This window comes from Rhipicephalus sanguineus, chromosome 1 (genome assembly GCF_013339695.2).
Source record: "Rhipicephalus sanguineus isolate Rsan-2018 chromosome 1, BIME_Rsan_1.4, whole genome shotgun sequence".
In the NCBI taxonomy this organism is placed as follows: domain Eukaryota; kingdom Metazoa; phylum Arthropoda; class Arachnida; order Ixodida; family Ixodidae; genus Rhipicephalus; species Rhipicephalus sanguineus.
Window position 1 is genome coordinate 245188759 of NC_051176.1, and position 24871 is coordinate 245213629.

Genomic DNA, 24871 nt, shown 5'->3' on the forward strand with positions numbered 1-24871 from the left:
TGTTGGAGATCATTGGAGAAACTTTCACTCTACAGTGGACATAAAGATGTGCTACAGACATATTCGGTATTCAATGACTACAGGGCCAGTATGGAACTGCGAGAGAGGCACTCTTTATTGGGAAGAAAATGGATTTTTGCTGGCATGTTACTCTGTATAAGGATGGGATTAAAAGATTTCAGATAAGGAAAAAAAAAAAGTATAAACTAATACGAAATACACAAGTGAACCCAATACAAATACTTACAAATAGGGTGTCAGGTAAGCTTAAAACTTTTCTATATGAAAGTAAATTGTTGATACTGCAATTATGCCAACTTGATAGGCAATTAAAGACTAAAACCAAACAGTTTTGTAGAGCCAGGCATTGGACCCAATATGCTGCGCAACATTAATGAATTGTGGCAAATTATGTCAATTTGTTGCCAAAACAATCGTCTCATCGCAGTACACGGGGCATTTAAGTAATATGCACTCCATCGTCTCTATGCTGACAAAGTTATTAAAATAGAGATGAGTTGTACGTCCCCTGCAATGACACTCTGATAACATTATGGGCAACACCCACCATAACTTTCTCTGTGCAAGAGGTGGATCAAATACAACTACTCCAAGCAGCCTTTAAAGTGTAAATGAGGAACAATGTTAAATAAAAACTTTATTGTTCCAGCAAAGAAAAAAAAATCAACTCTGACAAAAAAAAAATCTGCATGCTTAGGCTTCTGCTTGGGCCTCCTCTTCATCTTCAAATTCTCCCTCCTCATCAGCTGTCGCCTCCTGGTACTGCTGATACTCTGAAACCAGGTCATTCATGTTCGACTCTGCCTCCGTGAACTCCATCTCATCCATGCCTTCTCCAGTGTACCAGTGAAGGAAAGCCTTGCGCCTGAACATGGCTGAAAAAGAAAAAAAAAAAAAAAAACAGCAAAAATCAAGACTGAAGGTCAAAGTCAAAGCAAAGGCAAGGAGGTTAATCCTGACACCCTAAGGTCAGTACATATCACCGTTGCTTTATGGGCTGAGTTGAACTGGAGTGAAGGCGCGAGTTCTCATGTAGTACACATGTGGGTGCTTGTATGCATATAAAGCTATTTTATTGCCTGTAATTTTTTTTGCTTTGAAGTTAGAAATATTCAGCACCATGAAAATTGGCCCTACAGATGCAGAGACTGGTTGGCCAAGGGTTCATTAAAACTGAAAGAGAGACTTACCAGTGAATTGCTCAGAGATTCTCTTGAACAGCTCCTGGATGGCAGTGCTGTTGCCGATGAATGTTGCAGACATCTTGAGGCCGCGGGGTGGAATGTCGCACACTGCAGTCTTGACATTGTTGGGGATCCACTCAACAAAAAAGCTGGAATTCTTGTTCTGCACATTGAGCATCTGCTCATCAACTTCCCGCATGCTCATGCGGCCCCTAAATACTGCAGCAACTGTGAGGTAGCGGCCGTGGCGCGGATCACAGGCAGCCATCATGTTCTTTGCATCGAACATCTGCTGTGTCAATTCTGGCACAGTCAGCGCTCTGTACTGCTGGCTTCCTCGCGACGTCAGTGGTGCGAAGCCAGGCATGAAGAAGTGGAGACGTGGGAAGGGCACCATGTTCACAGCGAGTTTGCGCAAGTCAGCATTGAGCTGGCCCGGGAACCTGGGACCAAGAATGAACAATAACATTGCAGTACAGTAGAAGAAAATTAAGCTGCTTGGGTAGCCATAGAGTGCAGCAGTAGAAGGAGTAATATGTGGCAGAAAGCTATACAGTAATGACTAGGAATGGTAAGCATACCTCAGACAAGTTGTAACACCAGACATTGTTGCTGAAACTAGGTGGTTGAGATCTCCATAGGTTGGAGTGGTGAGTTTGAGGGTTCTGAAGCAAATGTCATAGAGAGCCTCATTATCAATGCAGTAGGTTTCATCAGTGTTCTCTACCAGCTGGTGCACAGAAAGGGTGGCATTGTAGGGTTCAACAACAGTGTCTGAAACCTGCAGAAAGCATGGGTAATACACCATAAGCACAACTTTCAGAAACTGAAAACAGGGATGCAAAGCATTGAAGAGCATTGAGAAATTTTCTAGGTGGGGTACACCAATATTCACAAACCTTTGGCGAGGGCACAACACTGAACGTGTTCATGATGCGATCAGGATACTCTTCCCGAATTTTGGAGATGAGAAGTGTACCCATGCCGGATCCAGTACCACCACCCAGAGAATGGGTAAGCTGAAATCCTTGCAGGCAGTCACAGCTTTCTGCTTCCTTGCGAACAACATCAAGAACAGAGTCCACCAATTCGGCACCTTCAGTGTAGTGACCCTTTGCCCAGTTGTTGCCGGCGCCACTCTGGCCTGAAAAATGTAGGCGAACAGGAAGGAGGCATGCATCAAACGTCAATAGCAGCTAATGTAATCGCTTTCGCAAACCACTAGTTAAAGCACGATGTTGACAGGCACACGCTAAGGCTAAACTGCCAAAAAATAGAACCAGGGTGGCCCTACACAAGCAATGAGCATACAGATCCATGCAAGGAATGCAGCACATGCATGCATAAGTAAGGTACTAATGGGGTTCACCATGAAGCAGCACCGAGACTACGAGAATGATGTGCGAGGCTCCCAATTATTTTGAAGTACAGGTCATTTAACATCCACCGATGCTACAATTTCAGGCATCAAATTTCCACTATCGTGTGTACGACAATGGCAGGTAGTAAATTGCTGTGAAAACATGTACTCACCGAACACAAAGTTGTCGGGCCGGAAGAGCTGTCCAAATGGCCCAGACCGTACAGAGTCCATGGTGCCAGGTTCCAAGTCCACCAGAATGGCACGAGGCACGTATTTACCTCCTCAAGCAAAAAGAAGATCGCCACTTAGTGGCAGCCCAGACACAAAAGGAGCAACATTTGGGGCAGTACAAAGAAAATGCTAACTTTCATAGTCCAACCATAGGTCGGCAAAAAAATCTGAGCTCACTCAGACTCTCTCAAGAAATATATTTTGCTCTTAGGGCTCACTTGGACTCTGACTCGCCAAAATTTTCCTCAACCGGGACCCTCTCAGACTTGTGGCTCAGCAAGATTAACTTTTTCGATCAGGGTGGGAACTTTTTAACGGGAATATCCGACAATCTGTGCCCTACGTGGCGACTTCTGATCTTGTATCTTCAAATAGGAGTTATCAGAGGTTGCAATCCAGTAAGGTTATTTTTTATGGAATACTCTACTCACACGAGCTGTCTTCCCGTGAAAGAGTTTGCGGGAGGGGGTAAAGGACCCCCCCCCCTCCCTCACCAACTCACGCCTGATCAATAAACAATGAGGTGGCATATGAATGCTAGTGTGTTAAAATATGTGCGAGTAAACGCGAGCCGGTATTAGACTGACAGTAATGCTGAAGGCGAGTAGACAGGACCAAGGGTCGAAAAATCAAATTTAAGTGGAGCTCACTCAGGCTTACTGAAGAAATACATTTTACACTTGGGGCAAATCACGTTTGAACTGCATGGAAAGGAAAAAAAAAAAAAGGTGATATGTTGTAAATAGAAAAGGCAAAACTAGAATGCTAGCCAAGCATCTAGAAAACCGAAAAGTGTGCTCAAAGAATGATCAATTGCAAAAGTAAGTGGGCATCTCTGCAAGGTTTGCTTTCCAATCAAACTAGTTCATGGGCCGCTTTTCATGCTCCAATTACATTGCCCTGACTACCGAAGGTGCACAAGCACCACAAGGGTTTTCAAAAGCTACCGTGGGAGTCGTGCCAACTCTTAGCCAAAAATTTTAACGCGACAAAAATGTATGCTAACCAATAAACTAGACCACAGACATGCAGAAAGAACTATTATTTCTACTGAGGTATAGTTCCTGCCTGTTCTATGTCGTATTGCCTCCTTCCGACACCCCCCACCCCGTTTGGTCACTACACCACGAGGCACGACACAGCTATTTTTGAAAAAAAGGCAACGTGCGGCGTACCTTCAGTGAAATTGGATGTGGGGAACTCGAGAGCGAGAAAACCAGTCCGACGAACTTTGTTTGCAAAGGAAACCTTGCAGGGAAGCTTACGTGCAGATTTGTTTAAAGCTGCCGATTGTCAATGTTATGGTTTCAGGTTCGGCCTTTCGCTGCTCTGGCATTGGTCAGCCGTGCTCAAAGCAACGCAAGGGCAGGCCCAAGATTGACACCTCTCGATTTACGAGTGAAACGAAAAAAAGCAAGTACCAGAGGCTTCATTGTAGTACACATTGATTCGTTCTAACTGAAGGTCCGAATCTCCATGGTAAGTTCCGGTGGGGTCGATGCCATGTTCATCCGAGATAACCTCCCAAAACTGCAAGCAAACGGCATATAGTGCATAAGCTCATTTAAAATTGTACACAAGCACACACTACGTGAAAAAGTACGCAATTCGAACCAGAAAATGCCTAATAGCGCGCCACCATATTTTGAACCACGGGAGCTGCACGGCGGCAACCGGCTTCCTTTGTTAACGGTCAACATAGGTGGCAGCCTGCGCCGATTTTAAAAGCGGTTCAGCTGAAATGAACGGAGTATGACTCGCATAACACGTAAACGAAATAACAGAAAAATAGCAAAAATCTGCGAGAATTCGTGAACTGTATGCGAACTAGCCCTTGGAACTGCGGCAGGTCGCAGTTTTCTAGTGAAGCCACACCCCGTCCAGACAGCCACGCTCCGACATTTAATTTCATAGTATAAAATCGCATATGGCGCCAAACTCGCATAACGTCTACAGGTATTCAGTTGTGCTAGTGCGCTACAGCTATACAAAGTTGTTAAGAATACGAGAAACCACCGCAAGCCATCAGCTGGGACTTAAATATGGCAAGCGCTGGCGTTCAAAACAGCAACCGGCAAGAAAGCTGCACATGCGTGACGGATTACAACGCGCAGAGGAATTTCCTTCCGAGTCTTTACGCACGTCGCTAAGGATGCAGCCCCAATGTATGTGAAAAATAAGATTCGACTTGCGCAGGTGAAAATTAACGGTCAGGACAGAGAACCAAGAATTCGCTGGAACGCATTAAGGGCAAGTTTACAAATTTGCACAGCAAGAACAACTTTCGTTAAGCTACGAATGCTAAACAAGCTTCTACATTACCTTCGCTCCGATCTGATTTCCGCACTGGCCAGCCTGAATGTGCACTATCTCACGCATCTTGAAAGAGTTGAATGAAGATTCGAACGAGACACTACACGGCGAGCGCAAAGATGGTGACTGCCGGCGCAACGGAGGGGAAAGGGTATTTATAGCGGCGCTCGATGCACCGCTGGCATCCGCTCATACGTGTTCCTACGCGTAGGTGTGGCACTTTTTTGACTCAACAAAACGTTATAAAGTTTTCGCATTATATGTGAAACAAATTTTTAAACGTGGATCATTTTTCTGTGCGTAAATAAAACTGTGTAGCTTGGGCAAATTAATGCTTTATGGCGAGAACTATTTTTTCAGCGCACCTCGATGTCAGCGCCGCCTCGCGTAGTGGTGCGGCATCCTCGCGCGCCGCGCTGACTCTCGAGCGCGTTTCTTTTTTTTCATTCCTCCGTGTTCTCGAGGGTGTTGGCTGAGGGCTGCGCCGATGACAGCGAGGCTGGGCCAGGTGGTCAGGCTGTACCTAGGCCGAGACTCCGGAATGTCTTATGCTTTTTTTTTTTTTTCTCTCTCTCCCTTATGAGTTGTAAACATCTCATACTCTTCCCTCCGGACCAAATAAATTTCTTTTCTCTCTCTCTCTCCCTTATTTCTTTTTATTACTATTTTATAATTATATTTAGTTGCTTTGGCTACCTACAGCATTTCAAGGTGCCTGCTTCGGGCATTTGACGCGTGAGCCTTACGTATGTGAGAATAAGATCCTCTTAGGGAGTTTTCGAATAGGAGCCCCAAACCTTTGGGGCCCCAAAGCCGTTTGCATGTGCTAGCTTTGGGTCAAGCAGGAGCTAAGAGTTTTCGAATAGAGTTTGAGGCACTTTGGACACTCCCCCTATTCTAAGTCACTCTAGTATTGGCCAAGAGCCGTCGCTTCAGTGGGTGCCGTCATGTTTGTTTGATGCAAAGTTTTTGGGGCAAGCTTTGGGGCTCCCGCTAAATTCGCGAAATATCGTCCCAAACTCAAAACCCAAACGCTGTTTGGGTCTAGCGCATGCGCAGTGGCCTCGATGCTATTTCTTTGGGGCCCCAAAACGATTGGGACCCCTATTCGAAAACTCCCTCTTCTTTCATCTCTCTCGCACAAATCGCGCAGCGGAGCTGACATTTTCATTAAAGAGTTTCATCCGCGTGCGCTCGGTAAGCTCGCCTTGCAGTCAGCTACAATTAGTTGAATCGTGTAGAAAGGGGGAAAAGAAGACTACGACTGTGACCAGGGCCTAAAATCAGGGTGAGCTCGGGGGGGGGGGGGGGGGGGGGGGGGGGGCCTCCTTCCATTTCTTAAATAGGGCCTGTATGTATGTGTGCATGAATGCATATATAGGCCGCCGCCCTCTGAGCCCCCCCCCCCCCCCCCCCTCCAATGAAGGGAGACTTTTAAGCCCTGACTATGACACAAACTCGGGTAGTTTGTTCTAAGTGCCAGAGCCTGCGCGTCAATTCTACGTTATCTTCTTTGCGGCTAACAGCAGCAGCGTGCAGTGTCTTTGAGCTGGGTCATTCCGCGCCAAACGTCCCAGCCATTTGGCAACAATCTGAAATGTATTCTAAAGAAATCGTGCAGATTTATTACGTTGAAAACAGTGAAATGCTAGACTATTTCGGAGAGGAAAAAAATTTTGGTCATGTGGGAGCCTTCCGAATTTCGCTTAATTCGTCGGAGTGATTTTTATCAGAAAATTAATTCGGAGATATCGTTTCTCGTTTCAATATCAAATTTGATTTACGTATTAAACAAAGGCGTTTGTGTGAGGTGTTCGAAGCTCAATAACATTACTGCTAGGGGTGTGCGAATATTCGAGTTTCGAATTCGAATCGAATAATACCTAATCGAATAATTCGATTCGACTTTCGAACAGCTAGTATTCGAAGTTTCGAATAATTCGACATGACGAATATCTAAAACGCGACAAAGGCCAACGGTGCAACTTGGTTAAGGCGGAGTAGCTAAAACTCACGCTAACGCTCAGTACACATTTCGTTAAAACTTACACCGATATCCTGGTTCAAAGCGACCACATGTTTATTTTAAAGTAGATACGCCATTTCCGTAAGAACTCACACACGAGAGAACTATCAAGTCCTTCACAACTTCGCTTCCGAAAAGAAGACACGGACTTCTTGCGAAGTTCGGTCACGTATGCCAAAAACGCCGTAAACGTCCTGAATTTGGCCCGCGAAACCCTCGGTGATTGGCTTGATATGCGAAAACTTGTTCACGCTGTGCAGTCGCCCGCCACTGCGGCAACGCACCACTCGTTCAGAAACTCCCATCGTTCCGGCGCGCAGTTAAAACGCTGCTGTGAACGGGTGGCCGAAGATTTTGGGCCCGGAGCACACATGACGACGAAGCGCAGCATTACCGTTCATCTTTTTTTTTGGATTTTCAATAAAATCATCTGTATTCGATATTCGACATTTTTGGCCACTATTCGGCACTATTCGATTCGAATTCGATTCGAGATGAAATTTCACTATTCGCACACCCCTAATTACTGCAATTTTTATATCAGACACGCCTCCAGAAATCCTGCCAAAATTTTCTGTTCGCATTTTTCTTTTCTTGTAATATTGCTCTATGTATAAATATGGTTCTTTCACGAAGACCGTAGAAATGTATCGCTCACGTGAACATGGCAAAGAACAGTGTGATGAAATACAGGCGCGCCCGAAACGCGATTACGCAGCCGAGATGAACGCGCTGTCTGAAGCGAAAGGTCGGCGTTATACAAAGTGCGCAAAGGTTCATCAGACCGACCGTGTGTGCCCAGCAAAAAGACGCACGTGCAGGAAATGCGGTGGAAGGAATCATTTTGCGATAGCCTGCAAGAAGATGTAAGAAAGATTTCATTCGAAAGAGCAAGCAGTAGCATCTGTCGAAGCGCAAGAAGGCGATTTCTGGTTAGAAACGCTATCGCATGCCCGTGGAAAAGACGACCGCTGGACGGCTACAGTTCGATAGAAGGAAAGCCAATTTTTTGCAAGCTAGATACAGGCGCAACCTGCTCGGTTATCACACGCAGCCAGCTGCAGGAAATAACAAACAAGCAGCCACATGATTGCAACGTTGTTTTAAACACATTCTTTGGCTTCCAGAAAAAAGCAACGAAACAAGTTCGTCTTGAAGTGTCAAAAAGAGAAAGCAAGGTTCTGACAGTTTTTCGTCGTGTATGACATCCAGAAGCACACGTTGTTGGGCTAGTCGGTTCATGTTCTTTCAGAAGCCACGGATGTGGCTATTTCGCGCAAAGAAAACACAAGGGCAAAGAAAACACAAGAAAACACCTTGGCTACGCCCCTTAACCCTCCCCTTGTGTTTTCTTTGCGCGAAATAGCCACATCCGTGGCTTCTGAAAGTGTATGACATCGCCGTGACCTTGAGTGGTACAGTTGCCGAAGAGCTTGGCTTACTCCAACGAGTCATGCTCTATCGGGCAAACAGAGCTTTACGGCGCTGCCAAGCCTTACGAAGACTTGTTTGAAGGTCTATGTCAACTGGAGGGTATTGTCTACCATCTAAAGTTCAAGCCCGGTTCCCAGGGAGTAGTGAAACCAGCACGGCGGATTCCAATAGGATTGCAAAGCAAGGTGAAAGCTGAGCTCGACCCAAGGGCGTAGCCAGGGGGGGGGGGGGAGGGGGGTTCAACCCCCCCCCCCCGACATTTTTCAGTTTTGCTTGCGTATACATACACGCGCACATACAAACGCACGCACGAACATACATAAAGTATGACCCCCCGAAAAAAATTTCTGGCTACGCCCCTGTCTCGACCGCATGGAGGCTGCTGGAGTCATCGTGAAAGTGACGGAGCCAACAGAGTGGGCCAGCAACATGGTCGTTGTTACGAAAGGAGAGAAGGTACGCATTTGTCTTGACCCTTCCGACCTGAACAAAGCTCTGCTTCGCGAGCACTATATCCAATGCCAACATTGGAAGACATAGCACCTTCGGTCGGTGGGGCGCAGTACTTTACAACTTTGGACGCAGCCTCCGGTTTCTGGCAAATCAAGCTAGATAAAGAAAGCTCCAAGATGTGCACTATGTGCACTCCATACGGCCGTTATAGGTTTTTTACGCATGCCGTTTGGCAGGGGCGTAGCCAGAAATATTTTTCGGGGGGGGGGGGGGGGGGGGGGTTATATTGACGTGCCTGTGGTACTGAATCCAGTGAGTCAACTAATGTTACTCACTTTGAGCTCTCATATGTTTAAGCCGTCACATCCCGAGTTATTTTTGAAAAATCGCTCCCAATATAATTTATTTTAATGCGTGAATGGATTGACACGTTGAATAAATGCCCGGAATACATTCGGAATAATATATGTATTTGTATAGCATTCATAGCATTCATAAGCATTTGTTTAGTTCTAGAGACAGTTGGCTTCACTGCACTGTGATCATTGCAAACACCTCTCTTAACGCTTAATCTATAGCAGATATATATATATATATATATATATATATATATATATATATATATATATATATATATATATATATATATATATATATATATATATATATATATATATATATATATATATATATATATATATATGTATATATATATATATACACACAGTGTAATCTCGTTGATACGATTCTGCATAATATGTTTCTCAGCCTAATACGTTTTTGTTTTTATTCCCGGCAAACATACATTGGAAATAATGCATTTTCATAGGTTTAATACTATCACATTTTTGCCCAAAATTTGATAATACTACTGCGAAAGTGCATCTTGACCGATATATCTAGAAATCCTGCGTGTATTCTTCGGTACCGGCGATCTTTTCTTCGATATATATATATATATATATAGCCGCTTTATGAGGGCCCCCCCTCCAATGAAGGGAGACTTTAAGCCCTGTGTGGGCCTATTTCGCTTGAAAATGCCCGCCTGTCGTACGAAACGTTACAATGAAAACGCCACGCTGCGCTTTCGGGAGTGCTTCTTTTTGATTTCCGACACTCTTTGTTGACTTTTCAATTAAATGAGCATATTACAGGTGTATTTTCATATTTCATTATATTTTTTTCCCTCGGGCACGCAATTGGGGTGCTTTGCTGGGTGTACGCGACGCCAATTAGTACGACTTCTTCTTGGAACGGACCTCAATCTCTTCATCTCCACCGCTGTGCATTTTAAATGCACTTCTCTGGAAAGAAAAGCATGGTACCGAGGTAGTTGGGCAAACGTGAAACGGACTGGAGGCGACTATGCTGGTTGTTTTGTTCACGAAGTGCTTTTGAAGACATGTCGATGAACCAACTAGCCCAACAACTGCCTTACTAAACGAAGTGTTCACGGAGCACGACCACTGCATGGCTAAATGTGGATCTGGCACACTTCCATTCAAGCAGGTCCGGGATTCGGCAGTAATTTTTTGAGGGGCTGTTTCAATCGGTAATTGGACAACTTCTACTAGAAGCGTTTTTCTTTCCTTTTTTTCTTTTTAAATTAAAGCAACCTCGACGCGCTTCCCGTTACCATTAAATTTAGCCTGTTGTTGTTTTTCTGAACCTCGCTCATTTCAAAAAAGAAAAAAAAGAAAAGAACTCCTCAGGTACTAGGTTTACACGCACTCCCCCCCCCCCCCCCCCCCCCCGCCCATTCTGCAATCTTTCCCTTAGAAGAACTTGTTGCTGGGCTAGTTGGTATATAACTTGAAGAAAAAAATTTAGACGTCTAAGCACCACTAGAAAAAAAGACTAAGCACAGGAAACAAGCATCACTCGCAACTGATTTTATTCGCAGGAGAACAGCAGAAGATAATATACGCCGCACCACACATGCGCAAACAGCACTCACCTAATCACTATACACATTAAACACAACGGCATTGGAAAGTCATCTCTAGTCCGGCAGAGAAGTGCAAAATTCGAACTCAGACGTGTGCAAAACCACAGACGTGTCACTTACAATTCGCCTTTCTTTTTTTATCCAAAAAGCTTCCATGATTTCCCGGGCCAGAGCATCTGAGCTTTTGGAAAGGACAGAAACGCTGGAAAACCTTGCCTCACAGGAACAGGCATTTCAATAGGCAAATGTGCCGACAAAGTGTTTCTCCTGCGAATAAAATCAGTTGCGAGTGAAGCTCTTTTCCTGTGCTTCATCTTTTTTTCTGGTGGTGCTTGGATGTCTAAATTTTTTCTCCACATCTTTCCCTTGCCTATGAAAAAATAGCGTGTTAGCGGTCATATATTCACGCTGGCAAAAATAGCTGTCTTTCAACAAAGAGTTATCTGTCCCGTAATTGTGCCTATATGCATCGAAAATGGATAAGTGCGCATGGGCGTCGGCAGGATTTTTCCTTGGGAGGTGCAAACCCGTATTACATCGCGGCTGGGGGAGAGAGAGAGAGCTGGCATAGCTTGGGTGGGGGGGCAAGTGCCGGTGTGGCTTGAGGGGGGCAAGTGCCCCTTTTGCACCCCCCTGCCTACGCCCATGTAAATGCGGCTATTACTGATACGCCACGAGCCACGCGCGTGCTACTTGAACGACTGAGGAAGGAATGCGTTAATTTGGTGGCTGCTTTTTTTTTTTTTTGAAGGAATTCCTGTGCCTCTTACATCTGCTTTGTGCAACGGGGATAATTTCTGGACGAATTCAACTTGCCTCGAGTAGAGAGCTCTTCCGTAGGCATAGAAACATTACACATCCCAGTTTCATAACCGAAGTAAAGCGGGTACATTTTGCGTGAATTAACGATAGTATTCTCATTCTTTTGTGTATGCTTACTTTGAATCCTCTGGAAACATTAACCCTCCCGTTGAACTTTCCATGAGGCGGCAGCCGATATTTCAAAAGAAGTAAAAAAATGCAACGTTGTCTTCATTGAATTTCAATCCATGATCGATCTGTCTCTAAAGACAAAAATTTTAAGCCCTCCTACTTCACCATGGACGTCAGGAAGATGCCTCCATGATGAAGATTGGTATTGTCGCCTAGTGAGAAATAAATAGTGCTTGTTCACTGCTGTGCGTATCTCGTTTTACTGGACTGTCCGTTGCCTCTTATTTTTAACGCGAGAGGCGGGATATTTCGCGCTCAAAAATGTCCATGGATCTCGTGAATTTCTAAATGCTAAGATCTCTGTCGGCCGGGCTACTACGGGGTGCCACTAAATACAGTACGTTACACTTGGTGATCAACATGAACAACCTAAATCAGTGCTTCTTTTCGGCAGGTCAGCTGTGAAGTATACAACGCAAAAAAGTAAATGTTCATTACTGCGCAGAGGACTGACGATGAACGACAGCCCTATCCAGCACGCCCTGCAGCTAACCAAATTCATCGGAGTCACAGCAGATATATATGCACAAACAATTCGATTATTTATTTATTTATTTATTTATTTATTTATTTATTTATTTATTTATTTATTTATTTATTTATTTATTTATTTATTTATTTATTACGGACACTACAGATATTGCTTTTGATGTGTCAAAGGGTGATTCACAGAATTTGTGCCGCTTGAAGCTGGCAATTCGCAATGGGCTCACAGGGGACACGCTTAAAAGCTCCGTCATGGTAACGTCACGTGCAAATAACGATAATGAAATAAAATACTCGAAATGTTTTACTAACAGTTATTTCAAGCCGGCGTACAATGAAACCCTAATCAGAAGTTTGTTATTGCTGCACCAAGATGCGAAAACCTGAGCAAAGTAAATTACGGCGACGTTTTGTGCTATAGGTACCCGCCCCAGTGTCCAGATAGGCAATCTTTATAATATACGTGTAAATCGCGAATTTATGTGCGTAATTAACGGAGCTATGTTAGTAGATTCCTGGCTATTGACCTTAGGCTGTCAATGTGTGTAGTTGTTGTGATGAGCGAAGTGCGCGTTGAAAAGTGCGAGACGCGAATGAAAGGAACGGGAAGACGACAAGGAAGAAACGAGCACAAGCCAGGGGGAAACGAACGATAAATGAAAAGAGCGCGGCCAATCTGGGAAACCTGTGGCAGAAAACCACGCCAGCTTGGAGGAATCAGGAAGGGCTCAGGGCGTTGGCGAGAGGTAAATTAGAGAATAAAACATCTATTAGTAAAAAAATTAAAAGTTCTTCTTGTGGTCGGACCTCCTAGACCGGAAGGCCATTGGCTTTTGCTGCCCTCCGGACTCGGTTGACCAGGGCTTAGAGATAGCTCGCAGCAGGGATTAAAAGACTGGCCACGCACCACGAGTGGGCGAGCTGACGTCTATGTTGTAACGTGAGCATGGGTGTCTCTGCAGGGGGGGTGCAAAATGGGCACTTATCAACGCCCCCCCCCCTCCCCCGCCACCCAAATTACACCAACACTTGAGCATAATAAAACAAAGCGCAACCACGACGCGGGCCAAGAGAAAAGAGGGGCAAACCACAACACTAGCCCCCCACGCAACAACCCACACCAGCGCTCCCTCCTCGCCACCGCGATGCAGCACGGGTTTACCCCCCCCCCCCCCCGAAAAAAAAAAATCTTGCCGACGTCCACGACCGTGAATGCTGTCGTTACGTCGGACCATAGGCTACCCTTTAGACGTCAGAGTGTAGTATACGTGCCTGGCAGGCCCACGTTGTGCAAACAACTGCTGAATTTAAAGACGTCGATCCACCTCGTAACGCTTGGCGCAAAGCCAAACACTCCAGCACAGGCAGCTCCTCGCTGACTGCTTCGCATGACATCGACTCCCGCAGTGCGTGGGATCTGCCGGAATTGATGTGTTACTGCTAAACTTTTTAAATGAGAAGCATTTCTTAGCAAACTTCTGCGACTTTGAGCGTATCTATCTATCTATCTATCTATCTATCTATCTATCTATCTATCTATCTATCTATCTATCTATCTATCTATCTATCTATCTATCTATCTATCTATCTATCTATCTATCTATCTAGCCGCCTACGACTTTGTGCTCTCCTGGTCGCTTGGTTAATCGAATGTACACCAAAATTGGTATTGCGTAACATGACTGTATGACAAACAAAAATGACAAGTCACAACATGATAATCATGACACGCATGTCATGTACAGCATGACTTACGTGCCACGCTCATGGTGCAATGGCGGCCGTTTCGCTAGCTTGATATACACCGAAATTGGTATCTTGCGACGTGACTGTGTGACGAACATAAATAACACGAATTAACACCAAAATTATGACACGCATGTCATGTACAGCATGACTTACGTACCACGCTCATGGAGCGCTGGCGGCCGTTTCGCTAACTTGATCTACCCAGAAATTGGTATTGCGTGATGTGACTGTGTGACAAACATAAATAACATACGAGTTAACATGATAATCATGACACGCATGTCATGTACAGCACTACTTACGTGCTACGCTCATGGTGCGCTGGCGGCCGTTTCGCTAACTTGATCTACCCAGAAATTGGTATTGCGTGATGTGACTGTGTGACATACATAAATAACATACGAGTTAACATGATAATCATGACACGCATGTCATGTACAGCACTACTTACGTGCCACGCTCATGGTGCGCTGGCGGCCGTTTCGCTAACTTGATCTACCCAGAAATTGGTATTGCGTGATGTGACTGTGTGACATACATAAATAACATACGAGTTAACATGATAATCATGACACGCATGTCATGTACAGCACTACTTACGTGCCACGCTCATGGTGCGCTGGCGGCCGTTTCGCTAACTTGATCTACCCAGAAATTGGTATCTTGCGACGTGACTGTGTGACGAACATAAATAACACGAATTAACACCAAAATCATGACACGCATGTCATGTACAGCATGACTTACGTACCACGCTCATGGAGCGCTGGCGGCCGTTTCGCTAACTTGATCTACCCAGAAATTGGTATTGCGTGATGTGACTGTGTGACAAACATAAATAACATACGAGTTAACATGATAATCATGACACGCATGTCATGTACAGCACTACTTACGTGCCACGCTCATGGTGCGCTGGCGGCCGTTTCGCTAACTTGATCTACCCAGAAATTGGTATTGCGTGATGTGACTGTGTGACATACATAAATAACATACGAGTTAACATGATAATCATGACACGCATGTCATGTACAGCATGACTTACGTACCACGCTCATGGAGCGCTGGCGGCCGTTTCGCTAACTTGATCTACCCAGAAATTGGTATTGCGTGATGTGACTGTGTGACAAACATAAATAACATACGAGTTAACATGATAATCATGACACGCATGTCATGTACAGCACGACTTACGTGCCACGCTCATGGAGCGCTGGCGGCCGTTTCGCTAACTTGATCTACCCAGAAATTGGTATTGCGTGACGTGACTGTGTGACAAACATAAATAACATACGAGTTAACATGATAATCATGACACGCATGTCATGTACAGCATGACTTACGTACCACGCTCATGGAGCGCTGGCGGCCGTTTCGCTAACTTGATCTACCCAGAAATTGGTATTGCGTGATGTGACTGTGTGACAAACATAAATAACATACGAGTTAACATGATAATCATGACACGCATGTCATGTACAGCACTACTTACGTGCCACGCTCATGGTGCGCTGGCGGCCGTTTCGCTAACTTGATCTACCCAGAAATTGGTATTGCGTGATGTGACTGTGTGACAAACATAAATAACATACGAGTTAACATGATAATCATGACACGCATGTCATGTACAGCATGACTTAGGTACCACGCTCATGGAGCGCTGGCGGCCGTTTCGCTAACTTGATCTACCCAGAAATTGGTATTGCGTGATGTGACTGTGTGACAAACATAAATAACATACGAGTTAACATGATAATCATGACACGCATGTCATGTACAGCACTACTTACGTGCCACGCTCATGGTGCGCTGGCGGCCGTTTCGCTAGCTTGATACGTACCAAAATTGGTATCTTGCGACGTGACTGTGTGACGAACATAAATAACAGGAGTTAACATGAAAATTATGACACGCATGTCATGGACAGCATGACTTACGTGCGACGCTCATGGAGCGCTGGCGGCCGTTTCGCTAGCTTGATCTACCCAGAAATTGGTATTGCGCGACGTGACTGTGTGACGAATATAAATAACACGAGTTAACATGAAAATCATGACACGCATGTCATGTACAGCATGACTTACGTGCCACGCTCATGGTGCGCTGGCGGCCGTTTCGCTAGCTTGATATACACCGAAATTGGTATTTTGCGACGTGACTGTGTGACGAACATAAATAACACGAATTAACATCAAAATCATGACACGCATGTCATGTACAGCATGACTTACGTACCACGCTCATGGAGCGCTGGCGGCCGTTTCGCTAGCTTGATCTACCCAGAAATTGGTATTGCGCGACGTGACTGTGTGACGAATATAAATAACACAAGTTAACATGAAAATCATGACACGCATGTCATGTACAGCACTACTTACGTGCCACGCTCATGGTGCGCTGGTGGCCGTTTCGCTAGCTTGATCTACCCCGAAGTTGGTATTGCGCGACGTTACTGTGTGACGAACATAAATAATAGGAGTTAACATGAAAACCATTACACGCATTTTCCTCAATGACAAACAAGACGATGTATGCAGCTCTTTGCTGGCTGCTTCGCATTACATCGATCCCCACAATGCGTGGGATCTGTCGGCTTTTTATTTGTATTTTTATTTCATTTTTATTTATTTTTAGTATGATCAAAATTACGCCATTCTATTTCTCAAAATGTGGATACATTTTTCCTTACCCTGTCTTTTTCTTTTTTTCTTAATTTTCCCATTCACATCAACTGCCGGCGTCTTGACCAATCCCCCGTAGTGGGTAGGCGCCATTAACCGAGAAGCAAGCTAGCGAACAATTATCAGTGTGGCCAATCCCCTTCGTGGGTATGAGCCAGTATCCTTGAGGCGACAAACAAACAAACAAACGAACGAACGAACGAACGAACGAACGAACGAACGAACGAACGAACGAACGAACGAACGAACGGCCATCGGGTTCCGGACCCGAGCCACAGTCGCCACCCGAGGCGGGTGATAGTAGTCAGGGGCCGGCGGATCCTGATACGTGATGCTTGCGAGCCGCTTCTCCAAGGCGTTCCGTGTCCGTGGACAGGCCACGAACAGTCTAGCTGCGCGTCCTAACCCGTGGGCCGCTGTCCGGCCGAGACGTGCTCTCCTCGTCGCCAATCTGGCCTCGTGCAGCAATGCAGCCGTGACATATAGCTGAGCGACGCCAACGCGTTGACGCTCATCGTCGCCTGCCAGCATCGGCGTTCCGAAGCCTCATGAAGCATCATTCGCCAGCTGAAGAATTTGTGAGACCAGCTCATTTCGCATTCACCTCCTCCCCGCCTTTATAGATAGGACTTTGAGAATACGCCGTTATTTCCGTGGTTACTTCTCTTTAGCGTCCAGCTTTTTCTCGTGCATTTTGCCTGCTATAGTTAGAAGAGTGTTGCGTGTTTGTTCGTTTGTGTACATTAAATATTGTGTGCAAACGGTCTCGTCCTTTTTTGGGCGCCTTGAGGCGACGTCTCGGCAACCCAAGGTAAAGAAGCTGCATGGTATCGCACTTGCACTGCATTTGATTCCCTGAGGTGGGTGCGTTGCCGCGTGGAACGTTACAGCTGTGCAGTTTGAAGCTCGTCGTCGACAATGTCTAGCTGAGCAAATAATTTTTTCAATAAACGAGCTCTAGCAGAAGCTACGCGATGTAGTATGCCATATTTTCACGTGGTTGAATGAAGCACGCTAAACTCAATCCGGTAAAAATGGAACTCTTCATTGGGCGAACCTGTGCCCAGAAAAGGAAGTATACTTCTTTTTCGCTCGCAATACAATGGATATCGTTGCATTGCGCTCGCAACGCAACGATAGCGGCGAGTGCAATGCAACGCTCGCAATTTGCATCGATAGCGGCGAGTACAGCCGTCCGTTGTTGGGGATTTATCAGACTCCGGACTCCGCTAAAGGTTATATAAGGGTCTTTATTCAACTACGCGGCTTGAAACAGAGGGCCCCAGGCCCGATTGAGTACACAAGCGATTTTCCGAGCAGCTTGTCTCCTTGGCTGCCGGAGGTCGACTCTCTTCGTCTCGTCGACGCTCTCCCCCTCCAAGACGATGACGACCACGTGACCAGGCCGCGGCTTCCAGACGCCAGCCCCTGAGATCAAAGGGCCCGAACACAGCGGCACTCGGTCGACAGGAAGAGGCGCGAGGACAGGCAAACACTTCTCCGTTACCATTCGGAGAAAGAGCCGTGGTCTGCACCGTCAGTTTCACGACCGACGCGGCGGTCTCAGTCTCGCGGGGTGCGAGGAAATGGCGTGCAGGCATCCCGGGCCGAAACGCCGATAAATCTCGGACGGAGCCCGCGAAGCGGGTGTCACGTAACACCGCCACTGGGGCGCGAGTGCAACACCGCCACTGGGGCGCGAGTGCGCCCGTCCCGACCGAGTTCCTGGGAGCGGAACGCAACAGACTCCTCCGCCGCCGGAAGATCCGACCGAAGGGTGGCCAGCTGTCAGGTCGCCCGAAGAGTCGGGGTTGCTCCTCGGACTGGTAACTGAAGACACTTGGCCGCTTGTGGCCTTGTCCCTAGGACACACAACACAGCACACGCACTCTGGTCGGCGTGCCCGAGCGACACACGCCCACCGGACGCTATAACTCCCCCATGACTTTACACATACTACCTCTCTCTTGCTCTCTATTTTTCTCTCCAGTTGTGGTCAGCTCTCGAAAAGACAAATTAAAGACCGTTATCTCAATGCCCAGCTGAGTCAGCGATACGAACACATTAAAAAAAACAACAAAAAAACCCGTGTTTAACTTCTAAAATCCGCGACTCAGTCCATCGGCATTCTTATTCTGGTTCCCTTTTCTGTACCTGACCTCGAAGTTGTATTCCTGCAATATGAGGCTCCATCTGAGCAGCCTCCCATTTTTACTCGACATTTGCTTCAGCCATGAAAGAGGACAATGGTCAGTCTCGACCGTGAATTTTGTGCCTTGAATATAGCATCCTAGCTTTTGAATGGCCCACACAATGCACAAACATTCTTTCTCGGAGGTGCTGAAAGCTTCTTCTCGTGGAGTCAGCTTCCTACTGAGATAGAGCACAGGGTGCTCCTCACCTCCTTCGTTAAGTTGGGCTAGGACGACACCTAGACCTCGGTTGCTAGCGTCACATTGGAGAATGAATTCTCTGCCGTAGTCTGGCGCGACAAGCACCGGCCGTGAAGACAAAGCTGTTTTCAATTTTTGGAAAGCTTCCTCTCTCTCGGCGCTCCAAGTGACCGCTTCCGATTCGTGTTTTCGGAGACTGTCAGTTAACGTGCTGGCGAGCTCCGAGTAATTTGGGATATAGTGCTGGTAATACCCGGCCATTCCTAGAAAGGCTCGCACATCCCTTTTGTTTACCGGTCTTGGAAAGTTAACTATTGCCGCCACTTTGGCTTTCATTGGTTCCCGTTTTCCGTGTCCTATCTCATGTCCTAAATACGTGACCCGGGCTTGACCGAACTGACACTTCTCGGCTTTGATAGTCAGGCCCGCCCCTTTGATTCTTTCAAGAACCGTTCGAGTATGCTGCAAATGAGACTCCCAATCATTAGAAAATACGGCCACGTCATCCAGATAGGGCACCGCAAACTCTTCCAGTCCCTCAAGTACCCGATCCATCAACCTTGAAAAACAGAACGGCGCGTTTTTCAAGCCAAAGCTCATGGTAACGGGCTGATAAACCCCGAAAGGTGTTACAAAGGCCGCATAGCGACTTGCTCGTTCTGTTAGGGGCACCTGCCAATATCCCCTTACTAAATCTAGGGTTGAAATGAATGTAGCCCTGCTTACAAGCTCCACCCTTTCCTCGATGTTAGGCAAGGGGTAGACCTGGTCTTTTGTAATCGCATTTAACTTACGATAATCGACGCATGGTCGTGGATCCTTCCCCGGCACCTCCACTAACATTAAAGGGGAGCAATAGTCACTATACGCTTCCTTGATCACGCCAAGGCGAAGCATCCTTTTAACTTCCGCCTTCATTAGGTCTAGCTGTCGCGGAGACATGCGGTACGCCTTGGAGCTAAAAGGGACCTCCGTAGTCAGCTCGATGTCATGCTGTATTAAATGAGTCCTTCCGAGCCTTTCCCCAAAACAATCCAGATATTCCATAATAAGGCTCTTCAAATCCTCCACCTTAGCTGTACCCAACTCGTCCTTGTTAACCGCACACGCTATCACCTCTTCCACACTAGGGCCCGTTTTCCCGCGAAAACAAGGCACCTCTAGAGAAACATCCTCTGAAACATTCATAGCGATGCTGACAATTGCTGTTCGCTCTAAAAACGGTTTCATTAGATTTACGTGGTAGACCCTGTCCTCACGTTTTCGTCCTGGTAATCTCACGGTGTAGTTCACCTCTGAAAGGCGACTGATAACCTCGGCAGGTCCATCCCAGTGGACTTCCAGTTTATTTTGGCGATTCGGCCTCAGGATCATCACTTTGTCGCCAGTGTTGAATGATCGCTTCCGTGCGTTTCTATCATAGTAACGCTTTGAAGCGTCCTGCGCTGCTTCTAAGTTGCCTTTCACGATCTCACGACACTTATGTAACCTTTGCATTAGGTTCAACACATACTCGATCACACTTTTAGGCACCCGATCGTCCTCCCACAGCTCACGGACTAACCTCAGTGGACCTCGAAGATTTCGGCCATATACTAGCTCTGCCGGTGCGAACCCGGTTCCTTCATGTGGCACTGTGCGCAACGCAAATAGCGTGCCAGGTAAGCAACAATCCCAGTCACACTTCCTTTCGTGGCAGACCGCTCTCAAAACCTTTTTGAGGGTAGCATGCCATCTCTCCACACTGTTGCTTTGCGGATGGTAAACTGAGCTATGCAAAATCTTAACGCCACACTTCTCGAGAAACGTGGTCGTGAGTGCGCTCGTGAACACTGTTCCCTGATCTGATTGCATTTCGGCCGGGAAACCGAGGCGTGAAAATATAGAAAGTAAAGCCTCCACTACCTCGACCGAAGTTGCCTCCTTTAAGGGCACCGCCTCGGGGAACTTCGTTGCCGGACACAATAGTGTAAGAATGTATCTGTTTCCCGCACTTGTTTTCGGCAACGGCCCCACCAAATCCACAACAACTCTACGGAAGGGTTCAGAAATAACGGGCACTTTCATCATTGGTGCCTTCCATTTGTCGTTAGACTTACCGGCTCTCTGGCAAGTGTCACAAGTTTTCACGAAACTCTGCACCTCTCTGAAACACCCTGGCCAATAAAATTCCTGCAGCAGCCTTTTCTTGGTTTTATTTATGCCCAGGTGTCCTGCCCACGAGTGATCGTGACAAAGACTGAGTAGGTCCTTTCGATACGGTGACGGCACCACCAATTGATCATAAGATTGCCCTCGCCTATCTCGGTATTTACGATACAGAATACCGTTCCTCACTTCGAAAGAAATGTTTCTTGACGACACACCTTCACTGTTTTCAGGGTTCAGAACCGCTAAACTAGGGTCATTTTTCTGAGATATCCGTAACACCTCCCTGTCAACACCTAGCATGCGCTCGTAGCTGTCCGAGATCGGTGTCAACACAGGTCCCTGCAAACTCTGATCTTTTTTTCCCTTCGAAGGGTTTTTCTTTTTCTCGACGGGCGGCTCCTTAGCCTGACCTACTTCCGATTTTTCGGTAGGAGAAATAGGAAATACTTCCTCCTCCGGTTTAACTACTCTGGATCCAGTTGTTTCCTCTTTTGCTTCGGCACTTTCTTCATCGTCGTAACGCAGCTGCTGAGCTAATGCGCGTGCTTTCGACCTCGTCAAAGCCATGACCTGGGCTTCAGCAAATGTGCACCCCCTCTTGTTCAGTAGTGACTCTGAGCTGTTCGAGAAAAGGTACGGATAACCTTCGGGTAGCCCCTTAGAGACTGCTGCCACTGTCTCGATAGCTCCGAAAGGTCCCTGAATCTGTACCTTTGCCATAGGTAAGCACACGGAATCTTCGCTGATGGCCTGCCTTATCCATGCGCATTCGGATAAGTAGTCTCCACATTTTACGTAGTTCGGATGGACTACGTCCATGGTGGCCGCGGAGTCCCTGAGTACCTTACACTCTTTGCCATTTACCATTAAATCAGTCATGTACGGCTTCAACAGATCTACATTACTCGGATGGTTACTTATGCACGCAAATACTGGTCTCCCTTTTGAGCAGTTTCGGGCGAAGTGACCTGCTTCGCCGCATTTGAAACACGCCACCTTAGCTCGGGATTCGAGCTCTTCTGAGTGATTTTGGTGTTCCTTTCTACCCTTTTCGGGCTCTTTCGCCCTACCTTCAGCGCGCGCCGAATTTCGACTAGTCTCGTCTCGCTCTTTCGTTGAGTTTTGCTGCCCTCGAGTGTAAGCTTGTGGCCGTGGTGCTGGCCTTGGATAGTGATGTGCGCTATTGGTCGTTGTCCTGAAACCTCGACTTGCCACATACTCGTCGGCTAGCTGTGCTGCGTTCTTCACAGACACACCTTCCTGCCTATCCTTAACCCACAGACGCACGTTATCCGGCAGGGTGTCATAAAACTGCTCTAAGCAGATTAGATCTCCCAGTTTACTGAAGTTATCCGCCCCTGCTCCTTTCACCCACTCTGAAAAATTATCACTCAGGCTACACGCAAACTCAACAAAGCTTTCGCTAGGCTTCTTTCTTTCCTGTCGAAATCTCCTTCGAAATTCCTCTGTGGAAAGCCTGTATTTTGCGAGTAAAGTCGACTTCACTGAGCCGTACAAGCCTGCCTCGGCTGCGCTCAGTCTGGCCACGACTTGCGAGGCCTCTCCCGGTAACAACGCAAGCAACCGTTCTGGCCATGTGTCCTGGTGAAATGAATGTTTCTCACAGATCCGTTCAAAATTAATCAGGTAGAGACCGATGTCATCGCCTGTTTTGTACGGCTGAAGCAAACTCGTCATCTTCACGCTCTCTGTTTGCGGCGACGCCGCATCCGCACTGCGCGCTAATCTCGCCTGCTCTAGCTTTATTTTCTCAAGCTCAATCTCTGCCTGCCTTTGTTCTCTCTTTTCCTGTCTCTCTTTCTCTGCAGCTCTTTCTTTCTTCTCTTCCTCCATTTCTTCCTTCTCGCGACATATCTTTTCCCAGGCTTCGGTGAGCTCGTCCTCCTCAAAACCCACTTCATCTATCGCCCTACGAATTTCGGGCTTCCTGAACCTATTGCTGAGGTCCATACCGAGCTCTGCTGCCAACAGCAACAGCTCTTCCTTTTTTAGCACTGAGATATTCATGCCTTAACGAGCGCTGACCACTACTTATCAAATATTAACCGCTCACCAGTGGCGGTCAACACAGCCCATTGCCCGATAGAACCCGGTTCTAATCGTCCGGCAAACGTGGTCGCTCAAGCACTCACCCAACCTCGAGCTTGCGAAGGTCGTGTCTCCCGGAGCCACGTTCTCAGGTCCGCCGATCCCAGATCGTCAGGTCTGCCTTCTGCTCGTTGTGGAGCCTTCCTCGCTTGCCTCGTCCGCGTAGTCGAACCCGATGATCCCGGATCGTCGGTCGAAGTTCCTTCCCTTCAGCAGGTGTCCGCCAGCCTTCTTCTTATCCCGCCGCTGCCAACCAGTTTGTTGGGGATTTATCAGACTCCGGACTCCGCTAAAGGTTATATAAGGGTCTTTATTCAACTACGCGGCTTGAAACAGAGGGCCCCAGGCCCGATTGAGTACACAAGCGATTTTCCGAGCAGCTTGTCTCCTTGGCTGCCGGAGGTCGACTCTCTTCGTCTCGTCGACGCTCTCCCCCTCCAAGACGATGACGACCACGTGACCAGGCCGCGGCTTCCAGACGCCAGCCCCTGAGATCAAAGGGCCCGAACACAGCGGCACTCGGTCGACAGGAAGAGGCGCGAGGACAGGCAAACACTTCTCCGTTACCATTCGGAGAAAGAGCCGTGGTCTGCACCGTCAGTTTCACGACCGACGCGGCGGTCTCAGTCTCGCGGGGTGCGAGGAAATGGCGTGCAGGCATCCCGGGCCGAAACGCCGATAAATCTCGGACGGAGCCCGCGAAGCGGGTGTCACGTAACACCGCCACTGGGGCGCGAGTGCAACACCGCCACTGGGGCGCGAGTGCGCCCGTCCCGACCGAGTTCCTGGGAGCGGAACGCAACACCGTGTTCGATGGTCTTACCATCGGCGAAACACGTCGGCATTGAAACACGCACGATCGAACATTCCAGCGTTATCGCTGGTGCTCGAATTAGCTCCATAAACTCGCTAATCGTGTAACCTTATCGGGACAGCGTAAAACAATAGCAGGGTATGTACCGCTGCGGCTTGAGACGAGCGGTGGTAACACGTGTAACAGTTTTTGTGAGTGAGGCCAGATAAATAAACAAGCGCGCGTGGCAATATTTTGAAGGCTTGCTGAAATCGATAGCAACACTGAAGCTGGTATTCTTTTCATCGCTGAACAAATAAAAAGTTTCATCTACGGATCACATTGGCCTACTATGACAAAATACTGAAAAGTATATCACCCAGCGTATGTCCACTGTTCTGTGCGCCTTTTTTTCCTCTATCATTAAAAAAAAATTTTTTTAAATAATTACTGGAAAACAGCTAAAATTGCCCCTATATTTAAGACCGGCGACCGGTGTTCTCCTGTCAACTATCGTCCCATTTCTGTATACTATACTGTTTG

General features: G+C 47.0%; 1 protein-coding gene across 2 annotated transcripts; it reads right to left on the bottom strand.

Moving 5' to 3' along the window:
* Window positions 1-633: 633 nt before the first annotated feature.
* Window positions 634-5266, bottom strand: LOC119375769 (tubulin beta chain). Of its 2 annotated transcripts, none has more exons than XM_037645905.2 (7): window positions 5122-5266; window positions 4221-4329; window positions 2739-2846; window positions 2105-2349; window positions 1787-1986; window positions 1212-1648; window positions 634-896 (listed from the first exon to the last, which is right to left on the bottom strand). In XM_037645905.2, exons 1-7 carry the CDS (start codon window positions 5176-5178, stop codon window positions 715-717), a joined length of 1338 nt encoding a protein of 445 aa, XP_037501833.1. In that variant the 5' UTR covers window positions 5179-5266; the 3' UTR covers window positions 634-714. The 2 variants fall into 2 exon arrangements, with proteins under 2 accessions (XP_037501833.1, XP_037501832.1); XM_037645904.2 differs by having other exon boundaries at window positions 2739-2849.
* Between the last annotated feature and the right edge of the window lie 19605 nt (window positions 5267-24871).